Source organism: Stylophora pistillata, chromosome 14 (genome assembly GCF_964205215.1).
Source record: "Stylophora pistillata chromosome 14, jaStyPist1.2, whole genome shotgun sequence".
Lineage (NCBI taxonomy): Eukaryota > Metazoa > Cnidaria > Anthozoa > Scleractinia > Pocilloporidae > Stylophora > Stylophora pistillata.
The window spans coordinates 20036896-20062309 of record NC_142532.1 but is presented as its reverse complement, the minus strand read 5'-3'; the positions used below and the strand labels follow the sequence as shown (position 1 = coordinate 20062309).

The 25414-nt window shown below is 36.7% G+C and overlaps 1 protein-coding gene across 1 annotated transcript; it reads right to left on the bottom strand.

The window, feature by feature from the left end:
- Window positions 1-381: 381 nt before the first annotated feature.
- Window positions 382-25399, bottom strand: LOC111336500 (ubiquitin conjugation factor E4 A). Its single transcript, XM_088744332.1, has 29 exons — window positions 25241-25399; window positions 23521-23803; window positions 22440-22555; window positions 21148-21315; window positions 20712-20770; window positions 19734-19813; window positions 19428-19492; window positions 17954-18085; window positions 17079-17216; window positions 16770-16871; window positions 14336-14431; window positions 13741-13978; window positions 13372-13452; window positions 12880-12932; window positions 12485-12592; window positions 11444-11590; window positions 10784-10854; window positions 10608-10685; window positions 8978-9101; window positions 7983-8106; window positions 7119-7204; window positions 6819-6920; window positions 6393-6473; window positions 4851-4954; window positions 4271-4364; window positions 3679-3842; window positions 3459-3558; window positions 2759-2871; window positions 382-1837 (listed from the first exon to the last, which is right to left on the bottom strand). Exons 2-29 carry the CDS (start codon window positions 23756-23758, stop codon window positions 1717-1719), a joined length of 3183 nt encoding a protein of 1060 aa, XP_088600458.1. The 5' UTR covers window positions 23759-23803; window positions 25241-25399; the 3' UTR covers window positions 382-1716.
- Window positions 25400-25414: the final 15 nt, after the last annotated feature.

The following is a 25414-nucleotide window of genomic DNA, read 5'->3' as shown; positions in this document are numbered from 1 at the left end:
TTCTTCAATTTTGTATCATCTATGGTGTTTTTAACTTTCTTTTCATTTTTGAAAGGTATCAAATCCTTGACTTTCTGCTTGTTTTGTTATTCCAACCCTTCTGAAATGATCAGTGAGGGTGGTGTAAGACAATGGGAAGTCAAACGAGCATTTTTACCACCTCATCTGTATCTCCATGACAGGACGGGAAATGCGTGCACTGTAAGTACCTCCCGTTGTCCCTTACAAAGCCTTAGAAAAGTTTTCTAAGGCTTTGTATGGAACAACGGGAGGTACTTGCAGTGCACACATTTCCCGTTTTGTCCAGTCTCCCACTGAACTCATCTCATCTTGCACCACAAACTCTCTAACCTCAGTCAGAGAAAACTAATCACAGGCAGCTTTTGTAGCCATAACAAAAAGCAGTCTAGTCATTTATTTCACCCTGGGTTTCTCTTAAAAAACAGCTTACAGTTATTAGTTACACTATATTCTTTTTTAAACTCTGCCTCTTTATTACATTTTCCATTTAGCTTGGTTTTTCTATACATTCTTATTATACTAAATGCAAGCTCGCTTTATGTAGTATAGCATTTAATAATCAAATCTTACATAATATTTAACTCAAAATTCTTCCCAGAGAGATTTAAGGGTGAAAGGGTTTTTTTTTAACATTACATTAACGTTATACTATTTTTCACTTTTCCTTGGAAAATTGTTTCTGAAAATGTTTTCAAAAAGAGCAATGTTAGTAAATGTGCCCTTTGTTTACTCATCCTGCCATCTGCAATAAACTTTTAGCAGATAGCAATCATTCAAACAAATAGGACAGAGCATGTCTATAAGTACAATGATGGTTTCTTATCGTGTAACCATTAAAGATCTCAACATCTGCGGGACAAAATAGGGCCAAAAACTAACTCAAAATACCGCCAATGGGTGGAGGAGGGGTTGGGGGTAACAAGTTTCTGTAAGGAAAAAGGTGGGGTGATAATCAGAAGTTCTTAAATCAGGGTTATTATTCTTTCATATTTACAAATCTGATGAATTTCTATGCCTGGATAATGGTAGTGTAACACTGCAACCTCTCTAGGTTTACAATGACCAGCAAAAACCAGCCTGCCAACAGAAAAGTACTATGAGAGGTGTTTACAAGATCTTCCAGGAGGTGACTCTTACACAAGCCTCCAACTTTCATCAGGAGGCCTCCTTTGTTGTTTTGCTTTATATTTAACAGAGAGAGAGAGGTGATATACTTTCCACAGACTCCCCCAGACCAAAGACCTTGATTAATACCTTGCATTGTGGCCTATATTGGTGCCAGTAATAATCATAGACCCCAAAACCGTAACAGCAACTACAGGTAGTAAAGATTGGCTTTGAAACCCTTGATTGAAAATTTTTAGATTCGGAAAACGTATTGGAATATTTCAGCTAGCTTAGTACCCAAAAAAGTAAGCCTGTTACATAGAACCAGAGCCCTCCTCTTTAATTTACACCCCACAACCAACTGAATTCTTGCAAAAAGAAAACATAAAAAAAAAAAAAAAAAAAAAAGAACTACAGTAAGTCCTAACAACAATAGTCCCAGATGAGCAGAACATCCAAATATCAAAAGGATCCCAAAAAACTTCTCTTCAATCTTCACACAGTCCTCCCTGACTGACTCAAACTCAGAATCAGAGGTCAAAAGGAAATGGAAGCCTATCAAGGAGGACCATGCACTGACACTTAACGTCAGCGTTTCCCTTGAGCTTTCATTTCTGCCATCCATGCATGTATTTTAGTGCGTAACTCATCATGTGGCTTCAGCATGTCAAGAGTAAGAGGGCTCCTGTTGAATGGATCTTTCTGATCACTGCAATGAAAAATGAGAGGCCTCATCAAACAAAAAACATCATCTGCCATTTTTTTTTTCAGACAGAGAAGGCCTCTACCATGTCAGCACACAATAAGTGATCACAATTTAGAATAAGCCAAATTTGGTCACTCTCATCATCATCACTTTGATAAATAAATGTAACAATGTTAACTGTGAAGAAATTATTTTACCTTACATAATCTCTGGCAGTTAAAGACTTTAAATCCTTTAAATTGGTTAAAAATTTCAATGCTAATTTCAAGATCGACCACACACCTCACCAAAGGTAAGGTCAGGGTTTGACACTAACGGTGGCCCACTAGCCACAGACTAGTAGAAATTCAGTTTCCGCTGGTAGTTTTCAGTTTCTACTAACCAGTTGGGCTAGTAAACGAACTGAAATTGTCGTAGCATCTAGGATGTCACCAGCCACTTGGCTAGTAAGTTGAAAAGTTAGTGTCGAGCTCTGTAAGGTAACATTGACCTTAGAAACCAGCGGCCAGCAGCACAGAAGCTTAACCCTTTAGCTATCTTCTATTTCTCCTTACAGTATCACCCTTGAATCACACTTAAGCTCCTGATTGTTATGTAAATTCTCCTTGCCAGCGCCTTAGGAAATTTATAGAGAACAGTGTGGAGAAAATTCACACTAATGGCAGGATGTAAAAGGTTAATTTCCAGGTTTTCAGAGCACAATTGCTAATCCCCTAGGATGGGATGTGGGTCTATCACAGGTTATACCTCCCACCATTTTGTCAGGTTTTATGGACAATTTGTTAGTACCAATTGAAAATCCTTAGAGACCCTCACCCCCCACCCCCACCTCCTAACCCCCTCACCCCTCCCCACACAGGGACCAAGCCCAGATATATTGACCCAAAGTCCACTTCCCCCAATCGGCATGTCTTACACACATACCTCAGGAGATGACGGCAAATGGTAGATCTGTCCACGATGTTATTTGATGTAGTTAGAATCACAGGGTCAGTCATCAGTGAGTTAGTTATTGGATCAAGAAATTCTTCTGGTGGCTACAGAGAGAAAAAAAAAATCAACATTTACTCTAACAAAAGATTTAACTCTTCATAACAAATTAATCGAACAACATATAGGCTGTCTTAGTCTGTCTAGGTTTATATTCTGTGCACAGTGATGGGAAATATATTTTACATTTACAGGCTGAAACAAAACCACAAAATGGTGTTTGTAGTGTGAGAGGAAATGGAGAGTCCTAGATCCCCACTTAATCAAAAGTAAATAGTCTTTTTTCATTCATGGCCAGGGTTAGACTTCAACAACTTCCTTCCTCTTTCCTTGCATCAAACCCTTTTGAAAGCAAGGAGCCTGGCAGTGCACGGGCCTGGACATGTCACACATGACTTCCAGGGCTCGACACTAACTTTTCAACTTATTAGCCTAGTGGCTGGTGACAAGTTAGATGTTACAATAATTTCAGTTTTTTTTTGCTAGCCCTACTGGCCAGTGGAAATAAAAAAGCATTGGCCAAAACTGAATTTCTACTGGTCTATGGCTAGTTGGCTACTGTTAGTGTCGAACCCTGACCTCTACATGTGTCCTCTGCATGTTCCATATATCATGAGGTGGGGGAGTTACATACCTCTATCAAATCATCTTCTTCGTCTTGCTGAGCAAATTCATGGACACGATCCGCAAGTTCATTAAGTTTAAAGATTACTGAAGATGGTCTTCCAATCAATCTGGAAATTTAAATGAAAGCAATACATTGTAATCTTTTTGAGATCTTTGGTAATGATTACATCCATGAACAATTAAATGGATAACTATGAAATAACTACCGACCATTCTTTACCACTTACTTAAGAACTCTCTCTGACTGTTTGAATAAATTGGGTGAGTATGACCTCTTGTCTGTGGCAACTGCCCTGCAGAAGGAGTCTTCTTCACCAAGGTTGAGGTATATGTCACTAATATCAGAAACCAGCATCTGAGGCTTAAAATGGAACTCTGAGAGATTTTTTACCTAGTAAGTCAAACAAAAAAATAAGTAAAGGACGTAAGTTTCTAAAGAAACTGTGATGCAGTGCTGATGAGGAAATAATTACCAGATAATTTCACTTGATTTTATCAACTGAGTTGATAATATAAATTAGCTAGCTGCCACAAAGAGTTTCTTATGTGACATTTCAAACATTAGCCCTTCATCATTCGCTCTGATGAATGGCTTACCAGCTTGAAATGACACTTTTAGAAACTCCTTACACTGCCCAATTTAAATTATCAACTCAGATCATAAAACCAAATTTAAAGAACATTTAAGTACATCACTTTGCTTTCAGTCCTTAATTTAAGTTTCATAACTGACCAACATTGGTAAAATTACAAAATGAAACAGAATTGTATATCAACCCCAAATGAAATTGAATTCCTGTTAATGAACTTGTATCATACCTTCAGTTCACCCATTTTTGGTCCAACCAGTCTTAGAAGGAAGTAGTTTAACATATCAGCAGTCCTTCTTACCATGCAACCTATCAGAAATGGTCTGTGACATAAAAAAAAAAAATCATCTTTTGATCAGTAACCCCCTTTTGCCTTATCCAGAGCTTTGAACAAAAATACTCCTATTGTATAATGTGTCAATCAATCAGTTTGAACCCTTTCAGAATTTGAACTTTTGTAGGTAATGGCTCATTCAAATTCTACTCCCCCCACCCCCGCCCCCTATCCCAAAATTGCATCCACATGCCCAACCAATAATGGATGATTCTGATCAATGATTACTGTAGAGTTTAGAAAAGTGACATTTAGTTTTTGGTACTACTGTTGGGTTTTCTGCCTGTAAACATCATTCTGTGATCAATGCAAAAATTTTCTTTCCAAGCTTTTCCCTTACAAAAGCAGACCATTTACCTTTTACCATTTAAGTATAATTTAATTAGATTGGTCAGCTTTGTGTAAAGTGTATGCCGGCCCCTCAGTAATAGTAACCACATTGGGATCACGAGATGACTAAAAACTAATTACTCACTGCTTGATGTCAGCTGTTAGGTAACTCAGTGCATGGACAGTCTCATTGGCTAAGATGTTATGACTGCGAGCCATTCCACTGGTGTGCTGCAACTCCTGCTGCTTCTGTAAGGACAACCATGTTTTAATCAGCGTAGAAATTATCTTTGATTTTACTGCAACATTACTGTTCCCAGTAACAATCTTTCATTATGATATGAAGAACCCTACCTGAAAAAATTTCCTGCCAAACCACTTATTGGCCCCCTATCAAAGCTTCACGTTTAAAAAGAAATAGCCTTTTCCCCCACCTATTGTACAAAAACTCTATAACTCATTTGGCCCATTGAATTTTGTTCTCTACTTTATTTGTTCAGTGCACTATAGCTTTGAAAAGACTCCATTATGGATAAAACCCTAAATTTTCCAAAAACACAAAATGTATACTCAACGCAATTTACATAAAAGGTGGACAGCATTCAGAAGAAGCTAACACTTTTAAAATAAGTGTGTCCCTCACTGTGGCTACCATTTTAATTCCGTTTTGTTATTTTCATTTCCGGTTGTTTCGTTGCGGACGTAATATCACGTGACTTATTCCCACGTGCTTTTAGATTTGAAGTCGCTTCATTAACATCTGTTGTAGTCTTGGTATGGGTCGTTGTATTCCCAATCAGGGTAAAACAGTTCTTTAACATGCTTAAGGCACGTTTGTGTGTTTCATTAAATGAGCCCTAAAGGTTACACTCACCCCCATCTGAAAGGAGTGAGAGGAAGAATAACCCTTTAACTCCCAAGATTGGATTGTTAATTCTCCCCTTTAACTGCTACACATTCCCTTGAAAATTAGTTATAAGAATTTGGTGTTAGATCAGGATTACAACTTCTACATGTGCCTAGTAAGTCTGGGTATTCTCATTACCTGTTTACTGGATAATGTATGGATACCATTGGCTACCATTGGCTACCATTGGCTACCATGTGGCTACCATTGGCTACCATTAGCTACCATGTGGCTACCATTGGCTACCATTGGCTACCATGTGGCTACCATTGGCTACCATTGGCTACCATGTGGCTACCATTGGCTACCATTAGCTACCATGTGGCTACCATTGGCTACCATTGGCTACCATGTGGCTACCATTGGCTACCATGTGGCTACCATGTGGCTAGCCATGTAGCCGTAAAGGTTACACTCACCCCCATCTTAAAGGAGTGAGAGGAAGATTAACCCTTTAACTCCCAAGATCTGATTGTTAATTCTCCCCTCTAGCTGCTAGACATTCCCTTCTAAATTAGTTATAAGAATTTGGTGTAAGATCAGGATTACAACTTCTACACATACCTACGTAGTAAGTTTGAGTATTCTCATTACCTGTTTACTGGATAATGTATGGATATTATGGGGAGAAGTTACATGTTAATCACTTCTGGGAAATGAAAGGGGATAATATGCCCCTAAGGAACTTAAGCCTAAATTTCTATAGATAAACTAGCTGTCTTAGTAAAACTCTAAGAGTAAAGCCAAGAAATATGAGAATACCAGAAAGAGCTTTCGTACCTGTTGTTGTGATTGCTCTGATAAACTCTCCCACTCTCCACTGTCTTTCTCTGCTTGAAGCTTCTTCAGAGCTGCCATGAACTAAAAAACAAAAATGACAATTTATATCATTACTATGCCAAAACTGGATATATATGAAGAATAAACAATACTGTTGATATATACACATAAAACAGACTGAGACTACACCCTAATCTTCTCTCTCCCTTTGTCTGAATCATTTTATCTGTGGTTCTAGAATGTAGAACATTGACACTTAAGATTCCCGCTTTTCATCATCTTGATTTCCAAAATTTTTCAAACAGCTTCAGAAAAAAAGTAAGGTATCTCAGTCTGTAACTTTAAAAACAAAAAGTCAAAGATGCTCCAACAAATTCCAAAATTAAGTATCTTTTATTTCATGCGTACAGCCTAAATAAGAAATACCTGAAGAGCTTCATCCAGCAGAAATATAGAATCATTGATCAACAGATTAAGGAAGCGAAGAAATAATGGAATAGCTGTTTTCTTCTTCTTTTCATCAGCAGCCTAAAATACATGAAAGCAAAATCATCACCACACACCTACTTCTTCTTAATCAGTTAGAGGTTTAGTTCATGTTTATGCAGCCTCGTACCATGGCATTCATCAATATTACCATTTTTGTCATCACTATTTTATTATCATCATTTATTTACTACAATCTTGATTGATGTGCCTAATGTTTGTCTAATTATTGCATTGTACCTCTTCACCCATCTTTAACAGGGAAGCTTTGTAATCATCTTCCTGCCACATGAATTTCAAAACTGAATACATGTGATGACGGTAACCTGATAGAGAAAATTTTCAACCACATGACATGAGCAAGAAAATTAGTACTGGAAGAATATCGGCCCTCGGTCTTTTTTGTACGGACCTCACTGCGCTCGGTCCATACTGTCAAGACCTCAGGCCGATATTCTCCCAGTACGGCCCTCATGCTTGGTTAATAAGATATACTTTATACACAGTATCAATTTCATATAAAATATGCTCTTCCATCGAGCCATGTGTAACTTAAATATACAAATAATCATTCATAAGCAACCTAGAACAAGTAATATTTCTACTAATTAATACAACTTATGCTAATACTAATATTCCAATACTATATCCCAACAGCAATGCTAAAACTAAAAGCTAAATAAATACAACTTGTCATACAATAAGAGCTCTTTAATCCTAGAATAAAAAGATCGTTAAAATTATAACAAAAAGCAATTGCTATGTCAGCAGGGATTCTTTGAAGGCAGTAACAGTGGTCTGAGTTTTGCTAGTAATTGAGAGGCTATTCCATAGTGTAGCACCTCGATAGTGCAGGCTATGTTTACCGGCTTCAGAGAGTGGTCTGGGAGAATGGTCTGGTCTCCCATCTGCAGCAAAAGCCATGGATTTTGGCAGCTCGCTTCAGGATCATCATTTTGATGCAGGAATATACTTTAAGGTTTTCATGAAAATCTATTAATCATATGTCTACTCTGACTTGTCTCAGTTTGTAGTTTGTCACCAAGATAGTTTGGCTAGTGTCTTGTGATCTTTCATTAAGTATTACTTCATAAAGAAGCTTACCAAATTTCTGCTCAAACTGCATGGAATGTCCAGTGAATTCTATATCCACAAACAGTTGTAAAAGAGCTTGAGGAAGGTAGGCTGGTGCAACATTGTGTTGAAGGAAAGCACTTTGTCTGTTGAACTATAAATAAGAATTGACTTATTACAATTAATTTAATACAATTTAACACCAAGCTGTATAAAGCTTCACAGTGATGCACTTTTTGCACTTACATTTCATAAAAGGATTGAATAATGCTCATTTATTTATTAGTTTCATCAAAAAGTCTTAAAAGATGGGAAATCCATTTCAGCAAGTCATACTTTAAGACAGTGCAGTTTCTTCTAATTGATTTTAAAGTGTACCTAAACCCAAAATTTTTTTTTCGCTTAACGAAATAAGCGTATTTTTTGGAGTATTTCTGTGCAAACATTTTTTTATTTGCTCAAATCTTCAATTGTCTGTGCCCAGTCAAAATACGGAAAATCAGCCGCCATCTTGCCCCACGGCCGAGTTTAAAGAGGAATGGCTCTAGCGGGTAATGTGACGTCAAATCGAGAACATGAAAGTCTGCATTTCACACATTTTTGCTTGTTTGGGAAGGTTGTAGTCGATTTTGTCCGAAAATATGCCGACTAAGTGTGTTGTAGAAGGATGTAGCAACGTGCGAAATTTGCAAAAGGGTATCACGCTTCATACATTCCTCATACAACACACCTGGTCGGCATATTTCGGACAATATCGACCACAACCTTCCCAAACAAGTGAAAATGTGTGAAAAGCAGACTTTCGTGTTCTCGATTTGACGTCACATTATCCGCTAGAGCCATTCCTCTTTAAACTCGGTCGTGGGGCAAGATGGCGGCCGATTTTCCGTATTTTGACTAGGCACAGAAAATTTAAGATTTAAGCAAATTAAAAAATTTTTGCACAGAAATACTCCAAAAAATAAGCTTATTTCGTTAAGCGAAAAAAAAAATTTGGGGTTTAGGTGCACTTTAACAGTGCATACCATATTGGCTTGTGGGACTGACAAAAGTTCACTTGAATTCTTGGATTTCTGGATAGGAACCAATGCCTCAAGAGTCTCTGCCAGTTTTGCTCTGAGATGCGGATTGCGCACACGTTCTGGACTCCTTGGAATGAAAACATACATCACATGTTAACTCAGTCTGTGCAGATTGAAGCTGTTCACATTTCACCAGAGAAAATTTTATACAACATAGAAAACAGTAAAAAACCATATCTAAGAGCCTAGGTTTTTTTAAGATAGTCTCCATGGGTTCTTTATATATAAATGGTGTATACTTTGAAATTAGATTACTGGTTCTAAATCAGGTTCGTATTTTTTGTTTGAATAAAACGAAATTTCTTTTCAAGGGTATGAATGTGACACTGTACTGTATACTAGCCCTATGGTGCCCTACTTAAATATATGGCTAACTTATAAACACAGTTGGATATGTTGCACAACTATATGGATGCACTGACACTACAATATTATGATCTTGTAACACTGGCAGTGTTCTGGTTAGTTTTGTTACCTTTGTATTGCATGTGATGTACTGCAATATATTTGCAGTACGTCACATATTCGCTTCGACGAAGGGCTAATGCTCGAAACGTCAGCTTTTGTAATCGTTAGGTGGCCAATTTACCATTTCAACTTTGATGATATATCCAAATTATTTAAAAAAAAAAAAGGACCTGTATCGAAATTTTAGCCTAGAACGGTTCATATGTAAAAGGTTCTTGCCAGTAACTATGAAATTTTAGCCTAACAGGTTCTTAACTTTTACCGCAATTTCATAATTGATAGCTCAATGGATTCTAGTTACTGATTATAATGGCTTGAGATTGTGAAAAAATGGATCATTGAAAATTTGTTGGTAAGAAAACAATTGCCTATTAGATGAACAAAATCATTAAAAAATAAATTCGTCTTTAAATAAATAAATTCGTCTTTATTAAAAAACCATCCGATAAAATTACATATCTGATGTTACAGTAAAAATATATATTGATGGGAAAAATTACAATGATTAAATCAAATAAAATGATTAAAAATGATTATAGATATACATTATGGGGTGTTTACACAGCTAGACTATATTTAAAAATTAATCTATTAAAAAAGCTATGTTTAAAACGTTCAGTGTTAATGCTGGGCCTGACAACGGATTTCCTTCAAATGTTTACAATAATATAGTCTTTGTACCTTGGGAGTAGGCTTTTTAATGGATGGTCATCATGTTTGAGGTTATGAAAAAGGTGTCTGTCGCTTTTCTCCAAAAGTTCATATATGTTATAATTGACTGACGTATAGCGCCTCTTATAGCATCTTTTCAAAAACCTTTGTATAACAGTAAGTTCGGAAACACTTGCAGCATAAACTGAAAGACCGTATAATAACTTAGATTAAAAAAAAAAAACAAAACTTAGTTCATACTCTTTGATAAGAAATTAGGTAACTTAACTCTTTCCAGGCATTAAAAAAATGGTACCCTCATAATATTATTTCTCTGGTTCTGGAAAACTTGGGGTTGCATCAAAAGAATAAACTATCATTTTAAGTTCATAAGGTTATCTTGATAAGGGTAGTCAAAGGAAAGGGTTTCAAGTTCATTAATATCTATACGTACCCCATGTAGATGACAAAAAATGTGACAAGGTGATGTAAAGATTTTCCAGCACTCTCCAAAGTTTCTTCACTGAAATGTCTTCAATGTGAAGAAAAGGTTTATGTCAATTAATACATGGCAAAAGTTAAACCTTTGTCAACTAAGGAAACAAAGACTACAAAGAGTAAGTTTGTTACCTTAGAAAAATTATAAAGTCAGCCATGTTTTCCACGATGAACTCGGGGACAAACAAAAGTCCTTTAGGAGTCTACAATTAAAATATATTGTTTATGAGAATTTGGTGTTAGATCAAGAAAACAACTTCTACCTGATAAGGTTGAGTATTCTCATTACCTTTTTTGCTGGATAATGTATGGATATTAGAGGGAGAAGTTACATGTTAATCACTTCTGGGAGTTTAAGGATTAAAGAGGGTAATGGGACAGTTGTCAATGTTGTCAAGTTACAAGTCAAACTATCACAGCACAAGTGACTAATTGATACATTTTGATGAACTAGACTTTTGCACAAAAAAGAACTCTTCATATGACTCTAAAAAAGAACTTCCCCTCAAGATGTCGAAACATTCTCACTCAATTTTCCTGACAAGTCCTACATAAGGCTACCCTTTCCTCCAACATCACTACGCAAATGATCACGTACCACACCTTGGCTAAACTATATCAGGTGCATGTACATCTCATTATAGTAGTGCATACTATGTACTTATATTCACTGAGTGGGAGGGCGGAACAGGAAATATTTGGCTCAAGATTGCGACATAAGGACCAAGCACAGCAAGGTCTGTGCATCATAAACGGACAGGTCATATTATAATAAAACATATCATTATCAACCTGTGTTGGAAGAGGTATTTCCACTTCTTTAAAAGAAGTCATTTCATCAAAGCTGTCTCCAGCTAGTGCCACTTGATTCAGCCATGATGCACTAGCTATGTAAAACCTCAGGCCAAGTTCAATTAAGGAGGGGTTGAGAAGATGAGTCTGTTGAAAAAAACAAATGACAAGTTAATCCTTTACACCCTAACATCAGTATGCATATTCTCCATACTGTTCTTTATATATTTACTGAAGTGCTGACAGGGAGAATTTGTTTCACAATCAAGAGCTTCTTTAATGATCATTACCTTTACTCTCCTGACCTTTATGCAAGATTCAGGGGTGATGTTGTAAGGAGAAATTAGATGCCGGTCACTCTTAGGGTTTAATAAAGGGTTAAAATACAACAACGAAAAAAAACCTTTTGGGAGAGAGAAGAGGGTTGATCTAATGGTTAGCACACTGGACCCAATTGTTCCAGGACCAATTAGCACTAACCCTAGGTTACATTTTAATCCAGGTTTCTTTTATTATTCCTTTGTCAAAAGCCTTTTATCAGATAATTTTCTCTATTATTTATAGAGCATCCAGTCATCAAATTGTTGACAAAAAGAATTCTATTTAATTTTCTTTTAAAGGTTTCAGATCTCAAATCTAATTTCACATTAACCTTGGGTTACCTTAAACCACCTTTGAACAACCCAGCCCTGGACTCCAAGTGACCCTGGGCTCTGGTCAGGTCAATTTGCTATGTTCTAGGGAAAGACACTGATGATCATACCCTCACAGAGTCTCTCTCTCTCCAACCAAGAAGTATAAAATGGGTACTGGCAAATTATCAGCAAGGGAAATCTGACATATTGTTAATGTAGAGAACTTGCAATAGACACCCCATCTAGAATAGGTAAAAAATTCTCCTGGTTGCTACAAAAGCTAGGATCAGCTCCACCAAGATAGGCTGATAGGCTTTAATGACCACCACAGACACTATCATTTGTGATGGTTTGCATTCAACCACAAGGCTTACACAAAAATTAAAACATTTATTAATCATCTCACCTTTAGAGACAGCTGTTTAATAATGCTGTTCTCAAACTGGACTTTCAGCCTCTGTATCAAAACTCCTTCAGATCCTTGTGCAGTGGCATCTTGGTATACCTGTTGCATCTAAAAAAGGGCACAAATAAAAGGTGTTAGTGACAATGTAGCACAGATAATCAAAAACACTCACGGCAATCAATAATTTGGGACTTGACAACCAGGTGTTCATTTGGAAATGCTAGTAGTAGGAGAACTGTGAAAGGTAACATCTGAATAAGAAAAACTACCTGACAACACATTATCGAAATTAAGCCAGAGAATTCAGTGAGGAGGCTGGAGAATTCTCCCATATTGAATGCCTGATGTATTAATTCCCAAACCCAGGAAGTAGCAAAATGGTATTATGTACTTACTTGTGCTAACTCATTCATGAGTTTTCTGTATTTCTCACAGACTTTCCAAAGACCTTTGTCAAAAAAGAGAGATGGAATGCACCTGTCTCACCAAGTTTATCAGGGCTGGATTTGGCAACATTTGCATTTTTAACAAAACACACACTTGCATCAAAAAAGCAATGTTGGTTTAATTTTAGTAAATCTGAGTATCTCAAGATTTCCTATATATCCTCAGCTCCTAGCCATAACAACTCACATCACCCCTCACCTCACCCCCACCAAACCTTGCACCAGCCCTCCCCCCACCAAACCTTGCACCACCCCTCACCCCACCAAACCTTGTGCCACCCCTCCCCCCCATCAAACCTTGCACCACCCAGCCCACCAAACCTTACACACTGATCTATGTAGTGAGACCCAACCAGACACCTTGTCTATATCTCAATGCTTAATTAAAATTAAGGATCATTTAGTCTGGTGACCTCCCTGCCTCCTGCCTGTATCACTCACCCAGGTTGAGACAGTGATGGGTCATGAAAAAACACTCTGTCACAAATCCAAATCCAGGTGTAATCCTGAGTGTATTGTCCTCTGAAAGAAAAATGAAACATATCTGACTCAATAAAGCTGGGCCACTACGGGAGCCATTCATATTCTTAACTACTAGACATTTTTTTGTTATCATACATGTACGCCACAAAAGGGCTAACTAAATGAATGCAATATGAAGGATGAATGGTCAGTAGTACAAGTTGTGTGCACATGCTAAATGGCACACATTGCTGTTAGCTTTTCTCAGTTTCTGTGGCATGGGCTAGGTGTATTTATTTATTTATTTAGTACTTCCCTTGTTAGATGTTGGCCCCTTGCGAGTCTCACCTTCATCTGGAGGTACAACAAGTCGTGTTTCTCCATCAAGTCCAACTACATGTAATGCAGTGCCCTCTTGCGCAATACTGTCAAAACTAACTTTTACAGCACAGTATTGTGGGTTAATTTTCAGAAGCTTCGGCGAACATGGGTCCATAAATGGCTGGCACATTTTCAGGAGCAAAGTACTAAGATTTAAGAAGAATCCATCTTGTGCTTGGGTGGTTGCAAAAAACTCTGCCATCATCTGCAAGAAAAAAAAAATATTACCAACATAGACTGTTCAAATCTTGCAAGAATCAGAAGCCTTTTAGGAGTTTCACTTGTTAGACTCAGGTCATTAAATGTGTTCATTAAATGTGTTCACTCTCTCAGTTCCTTTCTCCATTTCAGGAGTGTAAATGGGTTACAGCAAGTGTCCCAAAACCATGTCAAATTTCAATTTTTCAACTCACCTGGCTTGATGTTCTATTTTTGTTTCCCTCAGAGTTCAAAGCTTTTTGAAAGCCATACCATCATCACAATTTTGGGATATTTAAATAGGAGATGGAATCACATCTGTTTTCAGAATCAAAAAATGCAATATACGAACTACATCCTTCACCTTCTTCCTTGTTATGTTTCCATGGAGACATGCTCCAATCCAGTAAAGAACTTGGTGTTTTGCAAAACTTGATTTTTTCATGATCTCCATGACAACCTTCAAGTTTAACACATCAAATAAATGAAGATCAATTAATACTTGCAGTATTCAGCAATAACAGTACAACCATTCTGCAATTCAGAATGACCTTTCAAAAATCACTTTTATTATTTTGAACATCAGCCAAATGGTACTGAACATCTTTTGCCTTGAATTTGCCTTGAATTAGTTTGTTTCTGCAAAATCCACAATTATAATTTTTCCAGAAAATAAAAAAATTCAACACTCCTGAAAGAAAAGGCAATCTGCTTAACCAACAGAGAATGCCACATGTCATATCAGCCACCCAAACAACTAGGACAATAATAAGTACTTAAGAGTCGTATGCTTAAATACTTTTGTGCAATTTAATTATAATTAAAAGGACAAAAAAGTAAAATAGAGAAACTTGAGGCTAGTTACTGATAATAATATGATTAACCTCAAGTAATTAACATAGCACCAAAAATATTTCTGGACTAAAGAGAAGAGAGTGATCTGAAGGGAGGTCACTCACTGTAATACACTGAATTGAAATATGGCATCTAATTTGAATTGCTATTTTTCTGGACTCACTAGCCTTGTCTTCACATGGAAACACTAATTAAAAGGATGATCTCATGTGTGAGAGGCTAGTGAGTCCAGAACGATAGAAATTCAAATTGGATGCCATATTTAGATTTGGTGTATTAGTGGGATTAAGAATGGTCTCTGCTCAAGAGCCAATCTCCAGTCTGAGAGGGACTAGTATTCAACAAAATTAACCCTATACACACTAACATCAGTATACATACTCTCCATATTGCTTTTTAGTACAATTTCAGAGCTGAGAAAAGAGTTTCCAGCAATCTGACTGGTTGAGAGGTTCCTTATATGATGCTATATAAACCGCTCCACGCGGTTTATATAAAATGTTAATAAATGTTACTAAAATGCTCTGATTTAGAAATTTCTCTGTTGTTCAGCTCTGAATTTATACTAAAACAATTATTTGCCTCAGGTTTGGTGAATATTGTTGAATAATCCCCTCAACTTCGTCTCGGGGATTATTTGACGATACTCACCTCGCCTTTGGCAAATAATTGTTAATTAAATGCTAGTCACTCTGAAGGGTTAAAGAGTTAATTAACATTCCCTTAAATATCACAGGTGTTCACCAAGGGCTTCATTAAATTTTCCTGTGAGCTACTGATGATGGTGTAATAAGCCATTAGTCCATAAGGGGAAACCTAAACATGAGAGCCTGCTTAAGGCTTAACCCTTTCTCCTAAGATCTCTTTTTGTAATTTCTCCATACTGTCTGCCATACACTACTTATGGTTTTGGTTCTGAGAATTTAGTGTTGAATCACATGATAATACCCAACACCCCAGTTGATATTTCTTTTAGTATATACTAAAAAAGTGGATAGCATTGAAGGCGCACTCTGATTGGCTAGTCAAACTCCGAATATCCTTTGCTATTTACCTCCAAGCAACTCGGGAAAAAATGGCGTCCCAGTTTGCATCCGTGTCAAGCGAAGAAATCACTCAAATTAATGACAGTGGTGTATACTATCTCACTGTTTTAGTATATATATATATATATATATGTTGTAGTTCAATTTTATCCTTGGTTCAAATTTTATTTTCCTTTGTTCTCAGTCATGTTAATGTATCATAATGAGTTTGAAACAAAGGAAAATAAAATTTGAACCAAGGATAAAATTGAACTACAACATATATACCACTATCCACCTCAGTGTCGGTGGTTAGCTTTGCGGCTTGGCAAATATCCACCACTAACCACCTCCACTTTGGTGAATAGCTGTTAAATATTCTCATTACTTGTCTGCTTAATATTGTATTGACAATGTTAGGAGAAAGTATTTTTTGGTCATGCACTGCCGGGAGTAAAAGGGTTAATTAACAGAAGGTTGTGAGAAGTCTTTCAGTTGGTAGTAGACCACCATTAAGCTGCATTTATTGAAACCCCAGTGTTCACCTTGTTGTGAAATTCTACTTATCGAAGCCAAGAAAGTATTACTTAACGCCATATTAACCATTGTAAGTGAAAAAATCCAACTAACTTCTACTTTCAACACACTACTGCGAAAACTTCAAAACTAGTTTCGTCTACGACCCTGTCAGTTGATAACAAACAAAAATCTAAAAATTTTTCAAATTTTTAAATTTTTGTATGTTATCAACTGACGAGGTCATAGACGAAACTTGAGTTTTGAAGGTTTCGCAGTAGTGTGTTAAAAGTAGAAGTTAGAGTTTTTCACTTACATGGTTAATATGGCGCCAGTGTTCACCATTCTTTGTGTTTGACTGATTGAATATAATTTTGCCTCCAGATATATGTGGCAACAAACCTTGTGGAGTTTCTCTGACAATGTATCAAAGTGTTTGCGCAAGTTGGCCATAGTGGCTTGCATCTCTACATGACTCTGCTCAGTTGGATGTTGGAAGAATTCCTGTAAACAGACAGAAAATAAGGTCAGTGAAACGACACTCAGGAAAACAAATTGATGATGGATGGAGGTATTGTCCAAGACAATCTGGCTAAAACCAACTCAGTGTTTGAACTTCAGATCTGAACTTGATCTGGACTTCTTGATATTTCAAAACTACCTCAAAAAGCACAGTTTCGTACAATGATTTTTAAGTCATCATCAACTCACAGATGGTTTGCTTGGGTCCCTTGACATGCTGGTCAATGCCAAAAAGAATCCTAACAAAGTTTGCTTTTCAAAGGTGTGGCCTTGAATAGCACCTACTGGCAACTTGGCAGGAAGCCAGACTCTTGATGACACCAGGATCTAAAAAGATAAAATCAAACAGAAAAAAAAAAACTGCATTGTTATATACAACTTGTCATTTTAGAATGATGATGTTGAATTCACCTTTTACAAGTTATAGCAAATTAAGACAATTTCTTTAATGTCATATTTTTATCCATTGCATTCTCTGCAGCTTGTGGGTAGTAAGAGCAATTTACGCCAAAACCAAAAAGTCTGAGATCCAAATACTCATGGGTAGCTAGGAGCCAGTTCTCATTGGCAGCTAGGAGCCAGTTCTCATTGGCCCATGCACATGACAAATGCTTATTTCATAGCATCTTTCTTAAGTTCTTAGATTATCTTTGCTTACCCCAATGCTTCATATTGAGCAATTTCAAATTGTACCCTAACTGAGGGAAAGACTTGGTCCTCCCAGATGAATTGCAAGTAAGCAGTTGTAGAAAAGATGTCTGTTGTCAAAAATTTCAGGCTTTGACAAGAATCAAACCTGTGCCTTTCAGTTACTAGTTGGGTGTTACTACTGACTGAGCTACAGAGTCGCACCCTAGGATCAAGGGAAATTCTAGAGGGTTCATTGTTTTCTAGATTCTTCTCTGCAAGTGCTTAATTTGCAGTCCACCCATGGGAATCATTTCTTTGTTTGACTTTCATCTGCAGATCAAATGAAATTTATTTCTAATCATTAATAAAAAACAAATTGCTGCCAGAGCTGTAATTTCTAATCAGCATCATGATGAAAACAAGTGCATAATCACCTCAGCTAGAGGAACATGCTTTGCAAAGAATAGCAGTAACTCAAAGTAGTTATGGATGTCAGGCTGAAGAAGTGATGAGATATCTTTGCACCTATCCGCCAACATCTCAAGAACTGGGGAAAACATACTCGTCTAAAAGTAAATGAATATCATGAGGTGAGACAAAAAAGAGATCACAAATTCACAACTTGATAGCAACATCAAAAAAAGTTGTTTGCAAAGAACTTCATGTTCTTATAATATAGCTTCCATCATCACTTGACCCTTTACACCCTAACATCAGTTTGCATATTCTCCATACTGTTCTCCATACATTTCCTACTGTGCTGACCAGGAGAATTTACTTAACAATCAATCTACATGTAGTTGTTGATCATTTCCTTAATTCTCATAACCTCAATATATGATTCAGGGGCAATACTATAAAGAGAAATTAGATGCTAGTCACTCTTAGAGGTTAACCTTTGAACTCCCAAGATCTGATTGTTAATTCTCCCCTCTAACTGCTACACATTTCCTTGTAAATTAGTTACAAGAATTTGGCATTAGATCAGGATTACAACTTCTACATGTACCTAGTATTAAAGTCTGGGTATTCTCATTACCTGTTTACTAGATAATGTATGGATAACATTGGCTACCATGTGGCTACCATTGGCTACCAAGTGGCTACCATTGGCTACCATGTGGCTACCATTGGCTACCATGTGGCTACCATTGGCTACCATTTGGCTACCATTGGCTACCATGTGGCTAGCCATGTAGCCGTAAAGTTTACACTCACCCCCACCTTAAAGGAGTCAGAGAAAGATTAACCCTTTAACTCCCAAGATCGGATTGTTAATTCTCCCCTCTAGCTGCTAAACATTCCCTTGTAAATTAGCTATGTGAATTTGGTGTTAGATCAAGATAACAACTTCCACCTGATACATTTGAGTATTCTCTTTACCTGTTTGCTAGATAGTGTATGGATATTGCAGGGAGAAGTTACGTGTGAATCACTTGCGGGATCTGAATTAAAGGGTTTAATTAGTTCTTATTAACCGAGCGGGAGGTCTGTATGGGAGAATCTTGACCGAGGTCGCCAGTACAGACCGAATGCAGTGAGGTCTGTACCAGCGACCGAGGTCAAGATTCTCCCATACAGACCGACCTAGCTCGGTTAATAAAGATGTTTATTTTTTATGGCTGTGTATATGTCTTATATGCCAATTTTTTTATATTCTTTGTACCTTTTATTTCTAGACCGATCTAGATGCCGGTCTAAATGGGAAAATCTAGACCGCTTTCAATATTGATTTCAGCCAATCAAATTCATGAATTTGGTAGTTCCCAGTCCTTGTGAGACACAGCCATATAATAAATTGGTATACAAGGAAACTTTCTTTGATATCACAAAGTTGAGGATTCTGAATGAAAGATTAATTTTGCAGTCTTGACAAGGAAGGTCACATATTTATAACCTTTAACTTACCAGATCATCTTTTTCTTGATGCTCCTGAACAAGGCCATCTATGAACTCTGAAATTACTTGATCTTCTATGAAAAAATAGATTGGCATAATTCATGTCCTTGCTACTATTAGGGATAAATATTTACATTAAAAAAACCTCTTAAACAAAACATTTTGAACAATAGGAAAATCAGTATTTATAGATAAATTAGACCAATCATTATTATTAATAAACATAAAATTTAATCTTTAAATTTATCTAGTAAATAAATTGATTTTTAATTCTTGACAATTCCTGTCATAAATATAAATGCAAAACTTTTATACCTTGCATAGTTAACATTAGTTGAAACAAGTGCTTCTGAGGAACAGCTTTAGAGAACATCTCTGGGCTTAACAAACAAGTCCTTGAATGAATAACACAAAAAAAAAATTTTAACCACCTTTCCTGTATGGTGTATTACATAACATTAACTACGTATGATGCACGATCCTCGCAGTATGGGCAAAGAGTGGGTGGGCAAAGAGATCCTATCTCATAACATTAACTGTCTAACACCTAGAAATTATCGAGTTGAACAAGTAACTTATTCATCAATCAGAGGGTTGTATCATGTGGTACCAAATTCTTCTATCTTGATTAGGAGGAAATGGATGGCATTCAGAAGGGAAAATTACTAGTTGGATGTTTGAAGTTAAAGGCTTATTCGGTTCGGCTATACACTCACTTTGGACAAATGTAGAGTATTTGCTATACTTACAGGACAGGATATCCAATATGCTTAATTCATTAATTAAAATAACTTTTATTAATCAATATTATAATAATTATTATAAATAAATTAATCCTTTCACTCCCATAAGTGATCAAGACAGAATTTCTCCTTACAATATCAACAATATCAAGCAGACAAGTGATGGAAATAAGGAAAAAATCAGCAGACATTGTCAAGTAATGAGAATAAGGAAAAATACCAATAAGAGGATTTTTAGTTGATCCAATACCAAATTTTCCAAACTGACATTACAAGAACTCAGGGGTTTCATTAATGTTTTCTGCAGGAGTGCAACTGGTTTTCACAGGCGGGCAAAACTCTTTGAATTGAACTTCTTTGTAAGATAAACTTTCTTCCAGATGGTCAAATCAGGTGGGCAAAGCCGTCCTCACAACCGGTCAATTTGCCCGGCGCCTGGCCCTTAATGAAACCCTTGAGAACTGTATGGCAGACAGTAAGGAAAATTACTAATGAGATCTTGGGAGTGAAAGGAACTTAATACAGTTAATTTTGCAAATGAAATACCTACCCTGCGTAAGACAATGCCAGTGTTTTTGCTCTGTCTGCAATTTCCACAAGATCCTTCTCCTTCAAATGAAATATTCAAAAAGGGTTTTACTTCACAAAATGCCAATACTTAGATGAGGACGTTTTTGTGAATTCCTTTTTCCTCCTTTTCATTTTTTATGATGCAAATTTAAAGTGTTAAATCTTTCTTGTTTCTTTCAACTGAGCAGGTGACTAAAGTTTGAAAAGAGGGAATTGATTGATTGTTCGAGAATAAAAAGGGAGAAAGAGAGAGGGAGAAAAAAAATAATTCTGAATGGGGTTTGAAACTTGTATTAAATATCACATGGCTGTACCTTTTCTAAAGCACTGAAACAAAAGCAGTAGATGCCTTCAACACTTTTCATGCATTGTTGAGAAATCAGATATGAAGCCTGGATGTCAAATGAAAAATTTACCTTCCATTTCTTGCATTCCTCAGTGGCTCTCTTGTAACAAGAGGCCAAGTATTTTACATTTGAAACTTCTCCTGCTTCAACCTCAGCAGTAAGTGACGTTATACGAGCACCACCTGTGATCATGACATGAGTGCGTGGTTGAGTCATGCTCAGACGCTCCATAATGGCCTAAGGAAAGATAAAAAGTATTAATTGATAATATTATTAAGATTAATATTTATAATGCAAAGTCATGTAACATTGCCAAGCTATAAAACAGGACCAATTATGGCAAGCACTTATTTTCATAACAACTAAATTTATTCAATTCACGTTACAATTTATTTCAAAGGAGCCTTGTCAGATCTTATTTTTAAACTATCTTGATAGCATACTGTTGTTCATTTTAAAAAATTGATCAAAAACTAATTAAAAAATATATATATAAAAAAAAAACATGTTGACTCAGATTTCAGCTGTTCCACCATATGTGGAACATATGATTCTTGGATAGAGACAAATAAATGGACGTCCCATCTCCTGCAGGGTTGGGGTAGGAGGCGTTCATTTCCCTCACACGAGATTACTGTGTGATGGATGTCCTCCCCTGGGTGGGATGGGTGGGTTTACAGAGGGCCATGTGTTAGAAAACTCTTTACTGGGTTAATCATGTATTTACCCTCTTGAAATAATGAACATTGTATTGTATTGTGCTTTACACCCTTAATATATCACAATCAGTATGCACACATCCATACTGTTCTCTATACATTTCCCTGGGAAAATTTGTTTAACAATCAAGAGCTTCTTTAGTTGGTGATCATTTCCTTTATTGTTGTGACCTTCACTTTTGATCCAGGAGTGTTATTGAAAGGAGAAATTAGAAAGAAAGAAAGAAAGAAATTATAGAAATTAGAATTAGAAAGAAGTCAGTCACTGTTCAGATGTAAAATCCCCTTTTAGCTTTTCAGCATTTTTTTAACACCATATTAACCATGTAAGTGAAAAACTCCGACTAACTTCTACTTTCAACACACTACTGCAAAAACTTCAAGTTGAAACTTGAAGTTTTCAAAAGTTAACTTGAATTTTACTGCAAAAACTTGAAGTTTTCGCCGTAGTGTGTTGAAAGTAGAAGTTAGGTAGTTGGAGTTTTTCACTTACATGGTTAACATGGCATTAGGTAATACTTTCTTAGCTTCGATAAGTAGAATTTCACAGCATTTTTTTAAATACATGTAAATTACTTGTAGCAAACATGGACAAAACATAAATAAAGAACTAGTCTAAGAAGTGAGAATTAATTGGCTTACTTCATCAATATTGGTCCACTGAAGGGTTGATCCCTCCTCAGTGCTGGCAGTATTACGTAAATAGACACATCTTTTTGGAAGCCCTCCATGTTGTTTCTTTCCTTGACGATCGCTATCTAAATACCAGTTGAGAATTTAAAAAGATTATGACGTTAAGAGACTTCAATTATAAATACCAGAAAAATACGGCGTAACCACTTCCTTGTCAACTTAGTAAATCATTAGATAACCTGGTCAGCCCTGCTTATGTAATTCCATGAAAATGGGAACCCTGTTTCATTTTGCAAGAACATGATTTCTGCTGGTGGACTTCAATTCAAAAGCAAACAGAGATGACAAAATGAGCCACCTTATTATAATATTGTAGAATCTCTCTGACAGTTGCCAACCAGCTACCCCTCCTAAGGAGGCGCGGTGGTCTCATGGTTACTACGCTCAACTCTAGATCGAGTGGTCCGGGTTCGAGCCCTGGCCAGGGACACTGTGTTGTGTTCTTAGACAAGACAATTTACTCTCACAGTGCCACTCTTCACCCAGGAGAATTAAATGGGTACAGTGAATTTAATGCTGGGGGTAACCCTGCGATGGACTAGCATCCCATCCAGGAAGGGGGGTAGAATTACTCCTAGCCGCTTCATGCTATGGAAACCACAGTTAAGTGCCAGCCTGATGGGCCACATGCCTCATAAGTAGGCTTTACCTTTTTACCTTTACCACCCCTCCAATCCAACCGTGTCCTGTTAAGTGTTTCATCACATAAAATAAATGTGAGTTTGATCAAGCCAGATGGAAAAATATTTGTCTAGAGGTCAAGATGGACAGACCTCAATATACTCAATCTGTATGTCATAATCTCAAACCAAATATTTTCCTGTCCAACCCCCCCACTCAGTTAATAAGTACGTAGTATTACCATTATTACCACACAGTTAATAAGTTAATAATCAGCTAATAAGTATATAGTATTACCACAATTACCACTCAGTTAATAAGTTAATAATCAGTTAATAAGTACGTAGTATTACCATTATTACCACTCAGTTAATAAGTTAATAATCAGTTAATAAGTATGTAGTATTACCATTATTTATGGTGATGAGGAACACTCGCTGAAGCGTGTCATTCACTATCCATGTTCTTTCTTCCTCATTTATCTGGACCTCGTTTATTGAATTGGGTTTTGAATCATTGTCTATGATTCCTTTTGCAGAAACATTTAGTGCTGAAGCGTTTTGTCTGAATTCTTCAGCCTTTTCAACTGATGGAAAAAGGGCTGCAAAGGGGTTCTGTGCCACTTGTAGAAAGTGTCTGTCATCCATGGTAAAGGATTCTTGATCTGTGATTCAAAAGACACCAACCAAACCCTGACATTGGAGAGATAAATATGTTTAAATCTACATCACCCTTTCACTTCTGAGATCTTATTAGTAACTCTCCTTACGGTCTGCCAAACAATTCAAATGATGTTAGTTTATAGAGGAATTTGATAATTGAACAACTAAAAATCCCCAAATTAATACTTTTTTTTTCCCATCACTTGTCTGCTTGATATTATATTGATAATGTAAAGAGATATTCCGTCTTGGTCACTCAAAGGATTAAAAGGATAATTACTTTATTTTATTTAGCTTCGCCAACCGGCAGGGACACCGCAACAGCTTGCGCCGATTACTGCAGGCCCAATAAACCCACCCATCCCACCCTAGGGGAGGACATCCATCACACAGTAATCTCGTGTGTGGGAAATTAACGTCTCCTACCCCAACCCTGCAGGAGACGGGACCTCCATTTATTCGTCCCTATCTGAGAAGACTAGAATGTCTAACCATTTATTGATGTTATAGAAAGGCAGTAAATTCTTCTCAATTATTTTGAGACCCTGAGCGTTGGTCCAGCCAGGGCTCGAACCCTCGACCTCCCACACAACAGTCCAGTGCTCTATCCATTGAGCTAACTGGGAGGCGGTTAAACTATTACCTTGGAAGTATTATCATCTGTTTAGGAATCAAGAGCTGTGTTATTTTGAGTCTAAAGTTCCTGTTAAGTGTGGCCACTTCATGGCAAGGGGTATATTTATTTGTAAACAAGAATATGACAGACTCCCATAGAATCAGAAATAATATTCTAATTCCCACAGTAAGACACGGCTAGTATGAGTGATTTTCCCCCTCAGTGGAATGCAAGTCCCTTGCCAGAATGTTGCTAACAGAGCTGTTGTTTCTTGACTTAGTGATAAATCAAAATCCATTACCATCACAGAAACCACACATGGTTTCGAAAGTTAGAAGTATGTTACAGAATTTTGATCAGATTAACAAAAAAAAATTAATCTCTCGACTAGTTATTTCACCGCTAAGCATGATATTCATTCATCTAGCTTCAATTCTCCTTCTAATATCAATACAATTACAAGAAGTCATGTGATGAAAATGACGCCGTCATTTACAAGTTGTTGACCTGATAACAATCCAAATTCTCTTTACTTACAAACAAGGAAATATAAGGCACATAGCTGAAATGAAAATTCACTTATCACAAATTAAGAGTCGAATCGTAGGATTATTGATGATATAAACGTACATTACTTCATCCCAGAAACAAAATGAAACAAAACACACAAATTTTCAGGCTATTTAAACGCCATTCTTTCGGAAAGTAAGTCTTCATAATAAGTCAGCCCAGCTTTTATGCAAGTGAGCGAATACATTTCCACGAAAATACTTATCACAATAAAAATAACGCAAACAGGTTTTGTTTGATGTAAAGATACGATTACGTACAAACAATTTTCATTCCATTACCTTAAGATCCTTGCGTAGCTGTAGATTTACCACATTTTGCGAAGAAACCGCCTAGAAAACTCAACAACAAAGAACAACCTTAAATAAAATAATGTCCGTTCGCACCCACGCTACAGAAAGCGCTAACTGCATCGTCATCGTTATGTTGACCTGGCGTTTAAAATAATTCTCCAT